Source organism: Arthrobotrys flagrans (assembly GCF_004000055.1).
Source record: "Arthrobotrys flagrans strain CBS H-5679 chromosome Unknown unitig_13, whole genome shotgun sequence".
Lineage (NCBI taxonomy): Eukaryota > Fungi > Ascomycota > Orbiliomycetes > Orbiliales > Orbiliaceae > Arthrobotrys > Arthrobotrys flagrans.
Window position 1 is genome coordinate 27,020 of NW_027137548.1, and position 12,734 is coordinate 39,753.

General features: G+C 37.7%; 1 protein-coding gene across 1 annotated transcript; it reads right to left on the reverse strand.

Annotated features, from left to right (window-relative positions):
- Positions 1-10,874: 10,874 nt before the first annotated feature.
- DFL_003141 (uncharacterized protein) lies at positions 10,875-12,044 on the reverse strand (the record flags this gene model as incomplete). The annotated part of the gene is made up of 1 exon (XM_067632036.1): positions 10,875-12,044. The coding sequence occupies one exon, from the start codon at positions 12,042-12,044 to the stop codon at positions 10,875-10,877; it is 1,170 nt and encodes a 389-aa protein (XP_067492717.1).
- Between the last annotated feature and the right edge of the window lie 690 nt (positions 12,045-12,734).

Consider the following 12,734-nt stretch of genomic DNA (forward strand, 5'->3'; position numbering starts at 1 on the left):
ATTTCTATTTCTATTTTAATTTTAACTTTAATCTATTTTAATCTATTTTAATTCTAATTTTAATTTCAACTTTACTCTTTTCTATTTAATCCATTTTAATTTTATTCCATTTCTATTTTAATTTAATTTATTTATTTCAATTTTAATTTAATTTTCTTCTATTTTATTTTATTATATTTCATTTTTAATAAACTTTATTCTATCCCCATTCTAATTTTTTATCTCTTTTAATTTTAATTTATTTTAAATCTTAATTTAATTTATTCTATTTTAATTTTATTCTATTTTATTCTATTTTATTCTATTTTATTCTATTTTATTCTATTTTATTCTATTTTATTCTATTTTATTCTATTTTATTCTATTTTTTTTAATTATTTTTTTTATTATTTTATTCCTGTTTATTTTCATTCCAATTTTAATTTTATTTTAATCTTAATTTTAATCTATTCTCTTTTATTTTGTTTTATTTTATTTTTAATTCTACTTTAACTTCCTTATAATTTTAATTTACTATTAATTTTAATTTTATTCTAATTTTATTTTTAATTTTTAATTTTAATTCTACTTTAACTTTATTCTAATATTAATTCTAATTCTAACTCTAAATCTACTTTAATTATTTTACTATTAATATTAATTCTAAATTTTCTTAAATTTTAAATTTAATCTTATTTCAATTTTAAATCTACTTTTTAATTTTCAATTTATTTACATTTTAAACTTATTATTTTCATTTTAAATTTACTCTCATTCTAAACTTATTTCAATTCTAAATTTATTCTAATTTTAAACTTATTTTAATTTTAATTAATCTTCATAATTCATTATTTTTTTTATTTTTATATTTAACTACGCTATATATATAACTACTTTTTAAATTTATTCTATATTTTTATTATACTTTTTTCTTTTATATTTTATTTCTATAACTATTTTATTTTTATCTTTTATTTAATATTATTCTATTCTAATTTTTATTTTTATTTTTATCTTTATTTTTATTTCTGCTCTATTTTTTACTAATTATTAATTTATATTAATATTAATTCATACTAACACTAATTAATATTAATAATAACTTTTATTTTTACATTTTTATACTTCATTTTTTATATTTTATTTTCATTTTCATTTTTAATTATTAATTAATTTTAATTTTAATATTAATATTTTATTTCTAAACTTTAATTTCTCAATTTTAATTTTAATTTTAATTTTAATTTTAATTTTAATTTTAATTTTAATTTTAATTTTAATTTTAATTTTAATTTTAATTTTAATTTTAATTTTAATTTTAATTCTAATTCTAATTCTAATTTTGATTTTAACGTTAAAAAAATTATTTCATTTTAATTTTAATATTTATGACTACAACTTTATTTAACTATATTTATTTATTGATATTTACTTATTTTTACATTTCTTTATAACTTTTATAATTATTTATATTTATTACAATCTTTATATTTTAATTTTTATATCTACTTTAAATTTGACATTAAAAATATGTTAGAAGATTAGGTGGAGTGATGTGTACTTGGTTAAGTGCTCTTAGACTAAAGTGTTCTGTCGAAGAGTTTATATACAGGGAGTAGCACATACAGGGTGACTAAGCTAGTCATGTACAGGGTAAGTAGTAGGCACATACAGGGTAACCAGTTACCCTGTATCTGGTAAGATCATATCGAGGGTAAGATATTCTGACAAAATATTATAATCATTTTTATTTTTACATTTCACTTTTTTTATTTTATATTTTTATTTTTATTTTTACATTTTATATTTTATATTTTATATTTTTATTGTTATTTTATATTTTTATTTTTATATCTTATTTTATATTTTTATTAACTATTATTTTTATATTTTATTAATATCTTTTTAATATTTAACTAGCGATTAGCGATTACTCTAACTATTAATTATTAATAAATTAATAATCAGCGATTAGCGGTTAATAATTAACTAACTATTACTCTATTATTTAATAATAATATATTTACGTATATAATTATTAGTTTCAACTTTTAGATCAAATACTTATTACAATGATTTTTAAATATTTAAATATCTGTTTACTTATTAATTTATTTATATATTTATCAACTTATTTTTTCAACTGTCTATTTATCTGTCTATTTACTTGTTTGTTGATTAATTTATCTATTTATTCATCTGTTTATCTATTTATTTATTCATCTGTCTATTCGTTCGTCTATTTATCTATCTATTATCTGTCTATTTATATTTATTTATACATTTACTTATCTGTCTATCTATCTACCCATCTGTCTACTTGTTTGTCTGTTTGTCAATCTATTAGTTTATCTGTCTGTCTACTCGTCTGCCTGTCTGTTTATCTATTTGTTTGTTTACCTATCTATCTGTCTGTCCATCTCTCTATTTGTCCACCTGTCTGTCTATTTGTCCACCTGTCCACCTGTCCGTCCGTCCGTCCGTCCGTCCGTCCGTCTGTCTGTCTGTCTGTCTGTCTGTCTGTCTGTCTGTCTGTCTGTCTTTCCGTTTGTTTGTCCGTCTGTCTGTCTGTCTGTCCGTCTGTCTGTCCGTCTGTCTGTCAGTCTGTCTGTCAGTCTGTCATCTGTCTACCTGTATCTGTTTGTACGTTTGCTTACCTGTCTGTCTATCTACCTGTCTGTCTACTTGTCTGTCTGTTTGTCAATCTGTTAGTTCACCTGTCTGCTTACCCGTCTGTCTGTATGTCTGTCCATTTGTCTGTTTACCTGTCTGTCTATCCATCTGTCTATTTGTCCACCTGTCTGTCTATTTGTCCACCTGTCCACCTGTCCGTCCGTCCGTCCGTCCGTCCGTCTGTCTGTCTGTCTGTCTGTCTGTCTGTCTGTCTGTCTGTCTGTCTGTCTGTCTGTCTGTCTGTCTGTCTGTCTGTCTGTCTGTCTGTCTGTCTTTCCGTTTGTCTGTCTTTCCGTCTGTCTGTCTGTCGTCTGTCTGTTCGTCTGTTTGTCCGTCTGTTTGTCCACCTGTTTGTCCACCTTGCAACACGCCCAACACAAATGTTTTTTTGTGGTGTTTGACAAGCGCGCTCGACCAATCAAAAAATTGGAACCAGGCCTGGTTCCAATTTTCAAAATCTTAGAGTATTTATCACCGTTAAACCTTCCCAATCAGGGACCGAACCGCCCTTTCGACCAATCAGAAAATTAGTACCAGGCCTAGTATCGAATAAACCTACCGATTAGGGACCGAACCGCCCTTTCGACTAATCAGAAAATTAATATTAGGTCTAATATCGAATAAATCTACCAATTAGTTTCAATTTTTAAATCAAATACTTATTATAATAATTTTTAAATATTTAAATATCTATTTATTTATTAATTTATTTATATATTTAGATATTTATTAACTTATTTTTCTAACTGTCTATTTACTTGTCTATTTACTTGTCTATTTATTAATTTATTTATTTATTTGTTTATTTATTTATTTATTCATCTGTCTATTCGTTCGTCTATTTATCTATTTATTATCTGTTTATTTATATCTATTTATATATTTGCTTACCTGTCTATCTATCTACCCGTCTATCTACTTGTTTGTCTGTTTGTCAATCTATTAGTTTACCTATCTGTCTACCCGTCTGCCTGTCTGTCTATCTATTTGTTTGTTTACCTGTCTATCTGTCTGTTTATCTCTCTATTTATCCACCTGTCTGTCTATTTGTTCACCTGTCTATCTGTCCGTCCGTCCGTCCATCCGTCTGTCTGTCTGTCTACCTGTCTGTCCGTCTGTCTGTCTGTCTGTCCGTCTGTCTGTTCGTTTGTCTGTCAGTCTGTCATCTGTCTACTTGTATCTGTCTGTACGTTTGCTTACCTGTCTGTCTATCTACCTGTCTGTCTACTTGTCTGTCTGTTTGTCAATCTGTTAGTTCACCTGTCTGCCTACTCGTCTGTCTGTCTGTCTGTTCATCCGTCTGTCTATTCACTTGTTTGTCCGTCTGTTTATCCACTTGTCTGTCCACCCGTCTGTCTGTCCGTCTGTCCGTCTGTCCGTCTGTCCGTCTGTCCGTCTGTCCGTCTGTCCGTCTGTCCGTCTGTCCGTCATTTGTCTACCTGTATCTGTTTGTACGTTTGCTTACCTGTCTGTCTATCTACCTGTCTGTCTACTTGTTTGTCTGTTTGTCAATCTGTTAGTTCACCTGTCTGTCTATTTGTTTGTTTGTCTACCTGTCCGTCCGTCTGTCTGTCTGTCTGTTTGTACTAGCCTGGTTATAGGCCTGGTTATTAGCTGAACTAGTTACTAACCTGTGTTTTAACAAATTCTCTTTGTTACGCAGCAATCCTATTCTCGCTTAATTTACTTAAAAGCGCAATGGAGTCAGTGCTTGAAATCAGTGCTAATTTTTTTGTCAAGACTATAACTCGCTTACACTATGCAGATTGAAATTAAATATTGACTTCAACAACTAATACTTCATAGGTTAAAATTAGATACTGACTTCAACAATTAATACTTTGTAAATAAGTTATAAGCTATATACGAAATAAACTATAGGTTATATAAAAGATAAATCATAAATCACATATAAAATAACTAAGCTATATAAAAGATAAATTATAGGCCACATAAAAAGTAAGTCGTAAGTCACATATAAAGTAAGTTATAGGCTACATACAAAGTAAATCGTAGACTATATATAAAATAACTCGGCTATATAGAAGATAAACTCTAGATTACATAAAGAGTAAGTTATAGGTCATATAGAGGGTAAGCTCTAAGTCACATAAAGGGTAAACCGTAAATCACATAGAGGGTAAGCCGTAGGTCACATAGAGGGTAAATTATAAGTCACATACAAGATAAGCCGTAGGCCACATAGAGAATAAGTCGTAGGTCATATAAAAAGTAACTCGGCCACATAGAGGATAAGCCTTAGATTACATAGAGGGTAAGTTGTAAGTCACATAGAAGGTAAGCCTTAGGTCACATAGAGGGTAAATCGTAGATCACATATAAGATAAATAAGTTATATAAAGGGTAAGCTGTAGGCCACATAAAGGGTAAGTCGTAGGTCACATCGAGGGTAAATTGTAAGCCACATATAAGGTAAATCGTAGGTCACATAAAAGGTAAATAAGTTACATAGAAGGTAAGTCGTAGGCTACATAAAAGGTAAGTCCTAGGTCACATCAAGGGTAAGTCGTAGGTCACATACAGGGTAACTAAGTTACATACAAGGTAACTAGGTTATATACAAGGTAGCTAAGTCATATAGAAAGTAAATTGTAGTAGATCACAGAAAGTAAGCCGTAGGTCACATAGAGAATAAATCGTAGGCCATATAGAGGGTAAGTTATAGGTCACATACAGGATAAACCATAGGCCACATATAAGGTAACTGGGCCACATAGAGGGTAAGTCGTAGGCCACATAGAGGATAAGTCGTAGGTCACATACAGGGTAACTGGGCCACATAGAGGGTAAGCCGTAGACCACATAGAAGGTAAGTCGTAGGCCATATAGAGGGTAAGTTGTAGGTCACATACAGGGTAAGCCGTAGGCCATATACAGGGTAACTCGGCTATATAGAGGGTAAGCCCTAAGTTACATAGAGGGTAAGCCCTAGGTCATATAGAGGGTAAATCGTAAACCACATACAGGGTAAGCCGTAGGCCACATAGAGGGTAAGTCGTAGGCTATATAGAAGGTAAGTCGTAGGTCACATATAAGGTAAGTTATAAGCTACATACAGGGTAAGCCGTAGGCCACATACAGGGTAACAGGGCCACATAGAGGGTAAGTCGTAGGTCATATATAGGGTAAGTTATAGGCTACATACAGGGTAAGTCGTAGGCCACATAAAGTGTAAATAAGTCATATAGAGGGTAAATTATCAGCCATATAGAGTAAAAGATAATTAAGTTATATAGAAGGTAAGCCGTAGGTCATATAGAGGGTAAGTCTTAGGTCACATCGAAGGTAAACCGTAGGCCACATAGAGGGTAAGTTGTAAGCTACATACAGGGTAAGCCGTAAGCCACATAGAGGGTAAGTCGTAGGTCACATCGAGAGTAAATTGTAAGCCACATACAGTAGGTCACATACAGAGTAAGTCGTAGGTCACATCGAAGGTAAGCCGTAGGCCACATAAAGGTTAAGTTATAAGCTATTAAGTCGTAGATTATATATAAGGTAAATAAATCACATAAAAGGTAAGCTGTAGGCCACATAAAGGGTAAGTCGTAGGTTACATCGAAGGTAAGCCGTAGGCCACATAAAGGGTAAACCGTAGGCCACAGAAAGGGTAAATCGTAAGTTACATACAAGGTAAGCCGTCGGTGACATAAAAGGTAAATAAGTTACATAGAAGGTAAGTCGTAGGCTACATAAAAGGTAAGTCTTAGGCCACATCAAGGATAAGCCGTAGGTCACATACAAGATAACTAAGTTACATACAGAGTAACTGGGTTATATACAAGGTAACTAAGTCACATAGAGGGTAAGTTGTAGTAGATCACATACAGGGTAAGTCGGTCACATACAGGGTAAGTCGTCACGTACAGGGTAAGTCGGCCACATACAGGGCAAATAATTTATCTTCTGTTGTATTTAAAACATTACTACATAAAACAATTGAAAATTTCATGTTGGTCACATTTGCTTACCGTCAGTACAAATCTGGTGCAATAAAATGTGCAATTTCAGTAAATGCTGTGCTTCGGGCACTTTGGGCAACATGAAGGGTGGCAGAATCTATAGGGAGGGAAGTTTTAAAGCTTCAGACCTAAGGGTACCCCCTATGATTATGGCAGAACTGTATAAATTAAGATCTTTGTGATTAAGAAATTGGCATTACCCTTGATGTGACATCCATAAAAATTTTTGGAGAAATTTATTGTGGTCACGTTTGCCTACCGTCAATAGAAAAGTGGTGCACGAATTTGCGCAGTTTCAGCAAACGCTGTTCATCGAGCACTTTGGGCAAGTTACCAGATCGCAGGATCTGTAGAGGTGAAAGAGCGAAGGCCTCCGCTATTAAGTAATGCTTATGATCAAAGCAGAACTGTAAACCAAATCCCTGATGGCAAGGAATAAGTTGGCATGGAAGGCAACGGAAGTTGATCTGGCAGATAACTAAGCTGATATAAGTATCGATACCGAAAGCAATCAAGCTGATACAAAAGACAACCAAGCAAGTGCGGGTATCGGTATAAAATGCAACCGAATCGATATAAAATACAGTCAACTTAATACGCTGACTAGACAGGTAACGTAATCACAACAGTATAAATTACGGTACAAAAAGCAACTAAGTTAGTTAGCCGGCTTAAAAGTTGCTTTGGGAACCAGTTTAATTTCCTCACTCGAAGAACCTGCGCCTCAACGTGGCGGGTGAGTTTAGTAGTTGCAAAACGAAGCTAAGATAGGTTCATGTATAGAGTACGCAAGGCGTTTGAACCGGTAACAGCTGCGGCAGTTTCCAGGGAGCTTTGCATACTAGTTCTAAACGAGGGGGCACCCAGTGTAAGAGGCCGTTAGTTAGTACGTAGTTGCCAGCTATAGTCCAGCATGAGCTCGGGAATTAACCTCAAGGCCTAGTTCGGAACACCCCGAACGGTTAGTATCAGAGTTAGAAACCCGTTCAATTCGAACACACTACGGGGCTAAAGTCCGCTCGGCCCCAAACCGGCAACGGTTTGAAAGAGCGGGAGATTGGTGGGCGTCGGCTAGGCCGATTGCTTTGCAACGGCTCAGCTGCTTCCCACTGCTGACGGGTGCGGTTGACAATTCGTTGTCAACCGCACCGCCTCTGGAGCGCAGGGCGCGACACGTAAGGGGCCTCTGGCCGGTACTCAGTTGCCGGTTATAGTCCAGTGGATTGTCTGGGGAATTAACTTCTATGTGCGCGTCGGGGGTACTGAGCGGTTAGTACCAGAGTTAGAAACCCGCTCAATTCGAACGCACTGCGGGGTTCTACTACTCGACTCTGAGTCAGCAATGGTTCGAAGGAGCGTGTGATTGATCGGCGTTGGTTTGTTGCTTTGCAACATAATTGTTTCCGATTGTTCTGAACGAGGGGGCACCCAGTGTAAGAGGCCGCTGGTTGGTACTCAGTTGCCAGCTATAGTCCAGCATGAGCTCGGGAATTAACCTCAAGGCCTCGCTCGGAATACCCCGAACGGTTAGTACCAGAGTTGAAAAGCCGTTCAATTTGAACGCGTTATAGGGTCTTACAGCTCGATCTTGAACTAGCAACGGTTCGAAGAAGTGTGTGATTAGCCGGCGTCGATTGATTGTTCTGCAACTGAGCTGCTTTTAGCTGTTCCGAACGAGGGGGCACCCAGTGTAAGAGGTCTCTGGTCGGTACTCAGTTGCCAGCTATAGTCCAGCATGAGCTTGGGAATCGACCCTAAAGCCTCGTTCGGCAACAGTGGATTGTAAGTTCTTCGCAGTAAGCATATTCGTTGGACAGTAGCAAATACAATATTTCTAGTTCATCTATATTTGTACTTTTGGAGCATAACCATTCGCGCTACCGGCGATTAACTTGGTTAATTGCTGGCTGGGGGCTAAACCTCACTAGATTCTTTTGGGATACAGCCAACTGAGCCTAGTGTATAGACCGCGGTTGGGACGTGGTCTAGGTTAAGCTACAAGGGGGCAGTGAATCGGGACTGATGGGGATACAGCTCGCTAAGCTCGTTAGACGGATTGTTGGGATCTTGTCGTTCTGCCCCTTCCTAAAATAGAGGGTTTCTGGGGGTCTCGCACGTTTCGACGCGCGGAGTTGCAATGGCACGCAACATAATCATTGCTACGGGGGCGTTTAGGAGGGCTCGCACGCTTCGGCGGGCGAGATTATAATGGCATGTAATAGAATCATTGCTATGAGAGTTTCTGGGGGTCTCGGATGTTTCGGCAGACGGGGTTGCAATGGCACGCAACAGAATCATTGCTATGATGCGCTATCAGCAATTAACTAAGTTAGTTGTTGGCTGGAATTGCAATGGCACGCAATAGAATCATTGCTATGCGGGTTTCTGGGGGTCTCGAACGCTTCGGCGAACGAAGTTGCAACGGCACGCAACAGAATCATTGCTATCAAAATTTCGAGAGTTTCATAGGTTTCGAAAATCGAATGGGAACACCTCTTTATTCCTCCTCTTCACCAGCTGTCCCAACCAGCTGGTGGAAAGGAAATAAGGAAAAGGAGAAAAAAAATGAAAAGAAATTGGAACGGCTGCTGTGATCCGGCCGAGTTGATTGATTTTTGGTTTCCAATACTGAAGTTGCGCTGCAAAGTGCAACAGATGTTAAATTCGATTTAGATATCCTTGAGTAGGAAGCTAGCCGCGCTCCATGTGGATGGACGGGTATAGCAGGCCAATCGCGCGCCATATGGATGGACAGGTTGGAAGTGGGAATGTATGTCTCCAAAGTGAATAGAAATAAATTGACAGCTATGTAGATCCTTTGTTGATTTTGCATGTGCTGGGGCGCTGTTCAACAGGGCCTTCCCCTCGCATAACCTGCGCCTCAACGTGGCGGGTGGGTCCAGTAGCTGTTCCGCAGCGAAGCAAAGACAGGTTAATCGGAAGTAAATACCTCACTGTGTAAACAGGACGCTGGTAGATTACTTAAAAAAAATAATCCGTAATATAATAAGTGCCTCCCTGCGCGAGCAGGATGCTGGTAAACAGTTAACTGTTAGGATGTTACTAAGCGGCCTACAGTGTGAATAGTATGGCTGACTTTTAACGCGCAATGGCGTGATATGCGATAAGATGGCGAACTAAATACTGATATTGATGGAAAGAAGATTCTATCAAACAAAATGAAGATATTGAATTAATGAAAAGGTTGAACATTCTGACTACTGATTATATACACTTATTCCCACCGATGCTTGCCTCTATGACCTCTGCCGCTAGCCGAACGGCATTGCAACTGCGCATGCCTAAAAACACGTAAGATTGGCCTAGCCAACTCATGAACTTATTAGCATCTAGATTTTGAGTCTCTGATGGGAGCAGCTCATTATATTTTGATGACCAAAACACGGACCAACACAAAGGCAGCAGCGCATCCTTATATCGCCCAGAGCAGGAGCCCTCGTCTCTACCGCAAATTTCGTCCGGGAGACAGCATCGGTAACAAGAGCCGTTCGACTCCAATTTAAAAAAGATATTCCTCGAATCTATAAAATTGAACCTTTGCTTGCAAGTATCAAAACTGTGGACCTCGCGCTCCCTTAAAAGTTGTTTGAATAACAGTTTATCAGCGTAGCAAATAGCACATACACTTTTGAACTGAACAATGCCTTTTTTGAAATTTTGCAACTGCTCCTGCTGAGTGGCTTTTTCTTTGCGTACTAAGTTGAACCCAGTAGCGAGCTGCTTCTGAGCAACAGATTCTAAAGTCGAGAGTTCCTTAGTCGCAACGGTCTTGTATTGAATTATCTTTCCAATAGGCAAGCTATCTTTGCGCGAACGTGGCAGATCGCTCACGAACCAGGTTGGTTTGCAAGCTGAGGATCTGACGCAGTTATCACAACTGATCTGGTTAGGTTCGTCGAGGTTGCAGCGTTCTATCATATTATCCATACCGCTGTTTAGAATCAGGTGCCTGCAATTCTCGGAGGTTAGGAATTCTTTTAGCAGCGCTTGAGAAGTGTTCGCTTCGGGTAAAAATTTAGGCCGCCAGGTCGTGGGAATTATGATGAGAATCGTCGCTTGTCCGCCGTCTCTGCCGCCCCTACCCATAGCTTGAACGAGGTGGTAAATGGAACTAGGTGGTTCTAACATCATCACATAATTAATGTTGCTTAAGTCCACGTTCTGATACAGAGCTGCCGTTGTTATCATTATCTTATGGCCCGGTTCGGAATCTGCGCGCTACTTGTCGAACATTTCTCCTTTGTTCGCCATGGTCGCATGGTAATACAAACATCCTAAATTGGAGCCGAGTTCTTCAGCTACTTTTGTCTGGTTGACGAAACAAACCGCCCGTTTGTCATGGTGTTTATGACGTTCCGCCCAGCTGGTTAGAGCTTGCTTGGTTAACGTTTGACTTTTTTTCCAGCTGCCGTAGGTGGTGCATTGGATTTTAAGGTTGAACCGGCTGGTGGGCGCTCTGATGATTTCAAGTTGATCTTTCTCAAAACTCAAAAGGCGACGGAATCGGGGCTCCTCGGCTATCGGAAGAGTGGTCGTTAAGCATACCATCTGCACAGTATAGGTCCGCAATTGGTTCAACATCAGTAACGTGGGTCGGTAGCTCACATCTTCCGTCAGAGTTAAGTGGCATTCGTCTAGAACTATTCGATCCAGGGCCTGGTTTGCCTGCAATTGCTGCAAAAAGGAATGAAAATTGGAGCCCCTGACATGCTCCAAGCTGGCGAAAATCAGATTGTGCATGAGTTGGTTTGGTTTGGCACTATCCCAAAGACTGCACTGTATATTTAATTTCGAGGATTTTGTCATGATGTTATTCTGAAGTGCTTTGAACGGAATTATCACAACCGTGTGCTTGGCACGTTTTAGAAGAGTAGGCAGCTGGAAGAGCAACGATTTGCCGCCTCCAGTTGGTAGGATCGTCAGAATTTGGGTCGTGCCGGTTACAATGTGTTCTAAGGCCAATTTCTGCTGCGGGCTTCGATATTGGGGATCTTTGGTTTTGAACAGACAGCACATGAGCATATCTACTGCAGCCATAGACCAGCGAAATTGTACAGCAAGGGTTTTGAGCGATCTTTTAGGTTGACTGCTAATCAGTTCAGCTGATTCGCTTCTGACGTGTTTGTAACCGGTTCTTGAGACATGAATTTTAGTGTTAGACGGTTGGTGGTGTTGATCGACTTTCAACCATTTCTGCCAGGCCCTGCAGGCATTGACATGCTCTATTAAAGATTTTTCGTTCTTGGCATAACCTATATCCAACCGCACGCCGTAACGCTTGTCAGCCACGTCGGTGGAATGAGAGGCAAGTTGATCCCAAGGATTTGACTCTTCAAAACCACCTGTCTCGTCCTCATTATTTTCAAATTCGTCATTTTCAGGGTTCATGGCTGCGCTATGAGCTTTGAACAGGTGGTTGACAATAGATACGCTGATTTGTCGCCAACTTTGAATGGAGAGCTCAGGCAAACCGTATGTAACAGTTTCTTTGCGAAGCAAATCGCTTAGCTTTGAGCTTTGCCACCTGTCGTTCTGTCTCGCCCAGAGATAAGTCAAAAAGAGAGCTTGGCTGGCTTTGATCGTTATCTCTTGCTCTGATCCTTCTGAATTTTGCGCGCGAAGTGTCCACCAAAGAGCTAGGTAACGTATTGGTGTTATGAAAACTAAAAAATTGGCTACCATCTGACCTAACTGTGGGGGCAAGCTGCGGTAGACATATCTGATTTTCATTAACTTTGAGAACTGAGTTTATTATATAGCTTGAAAAGGCTTACCTTTGTTGCTGAGTTATATTCTGAGCTTTATGATAGCAAATGCTTATCAAAATAGTTTCTTCGTAAACGAATAAATTTCGCAAATTTTAAGTGTTCGAATAACGAGTAGTTAAAATTTCTAAATCACGGGCAGGCGGTTCGGCGCTAATATGTATCAAAAGGAGTATCAAATTCAGAAATTCTTTAACCGTTTGTTTATAAGCGGTTATCTAAGCTAGAGTGAACAGATTTCTATAATTCTCTTCATCAGTTAAATCTTTGTTAAAAAATTTGGAAAAAAATTTTTGTAAGAAAAAATTTTTGA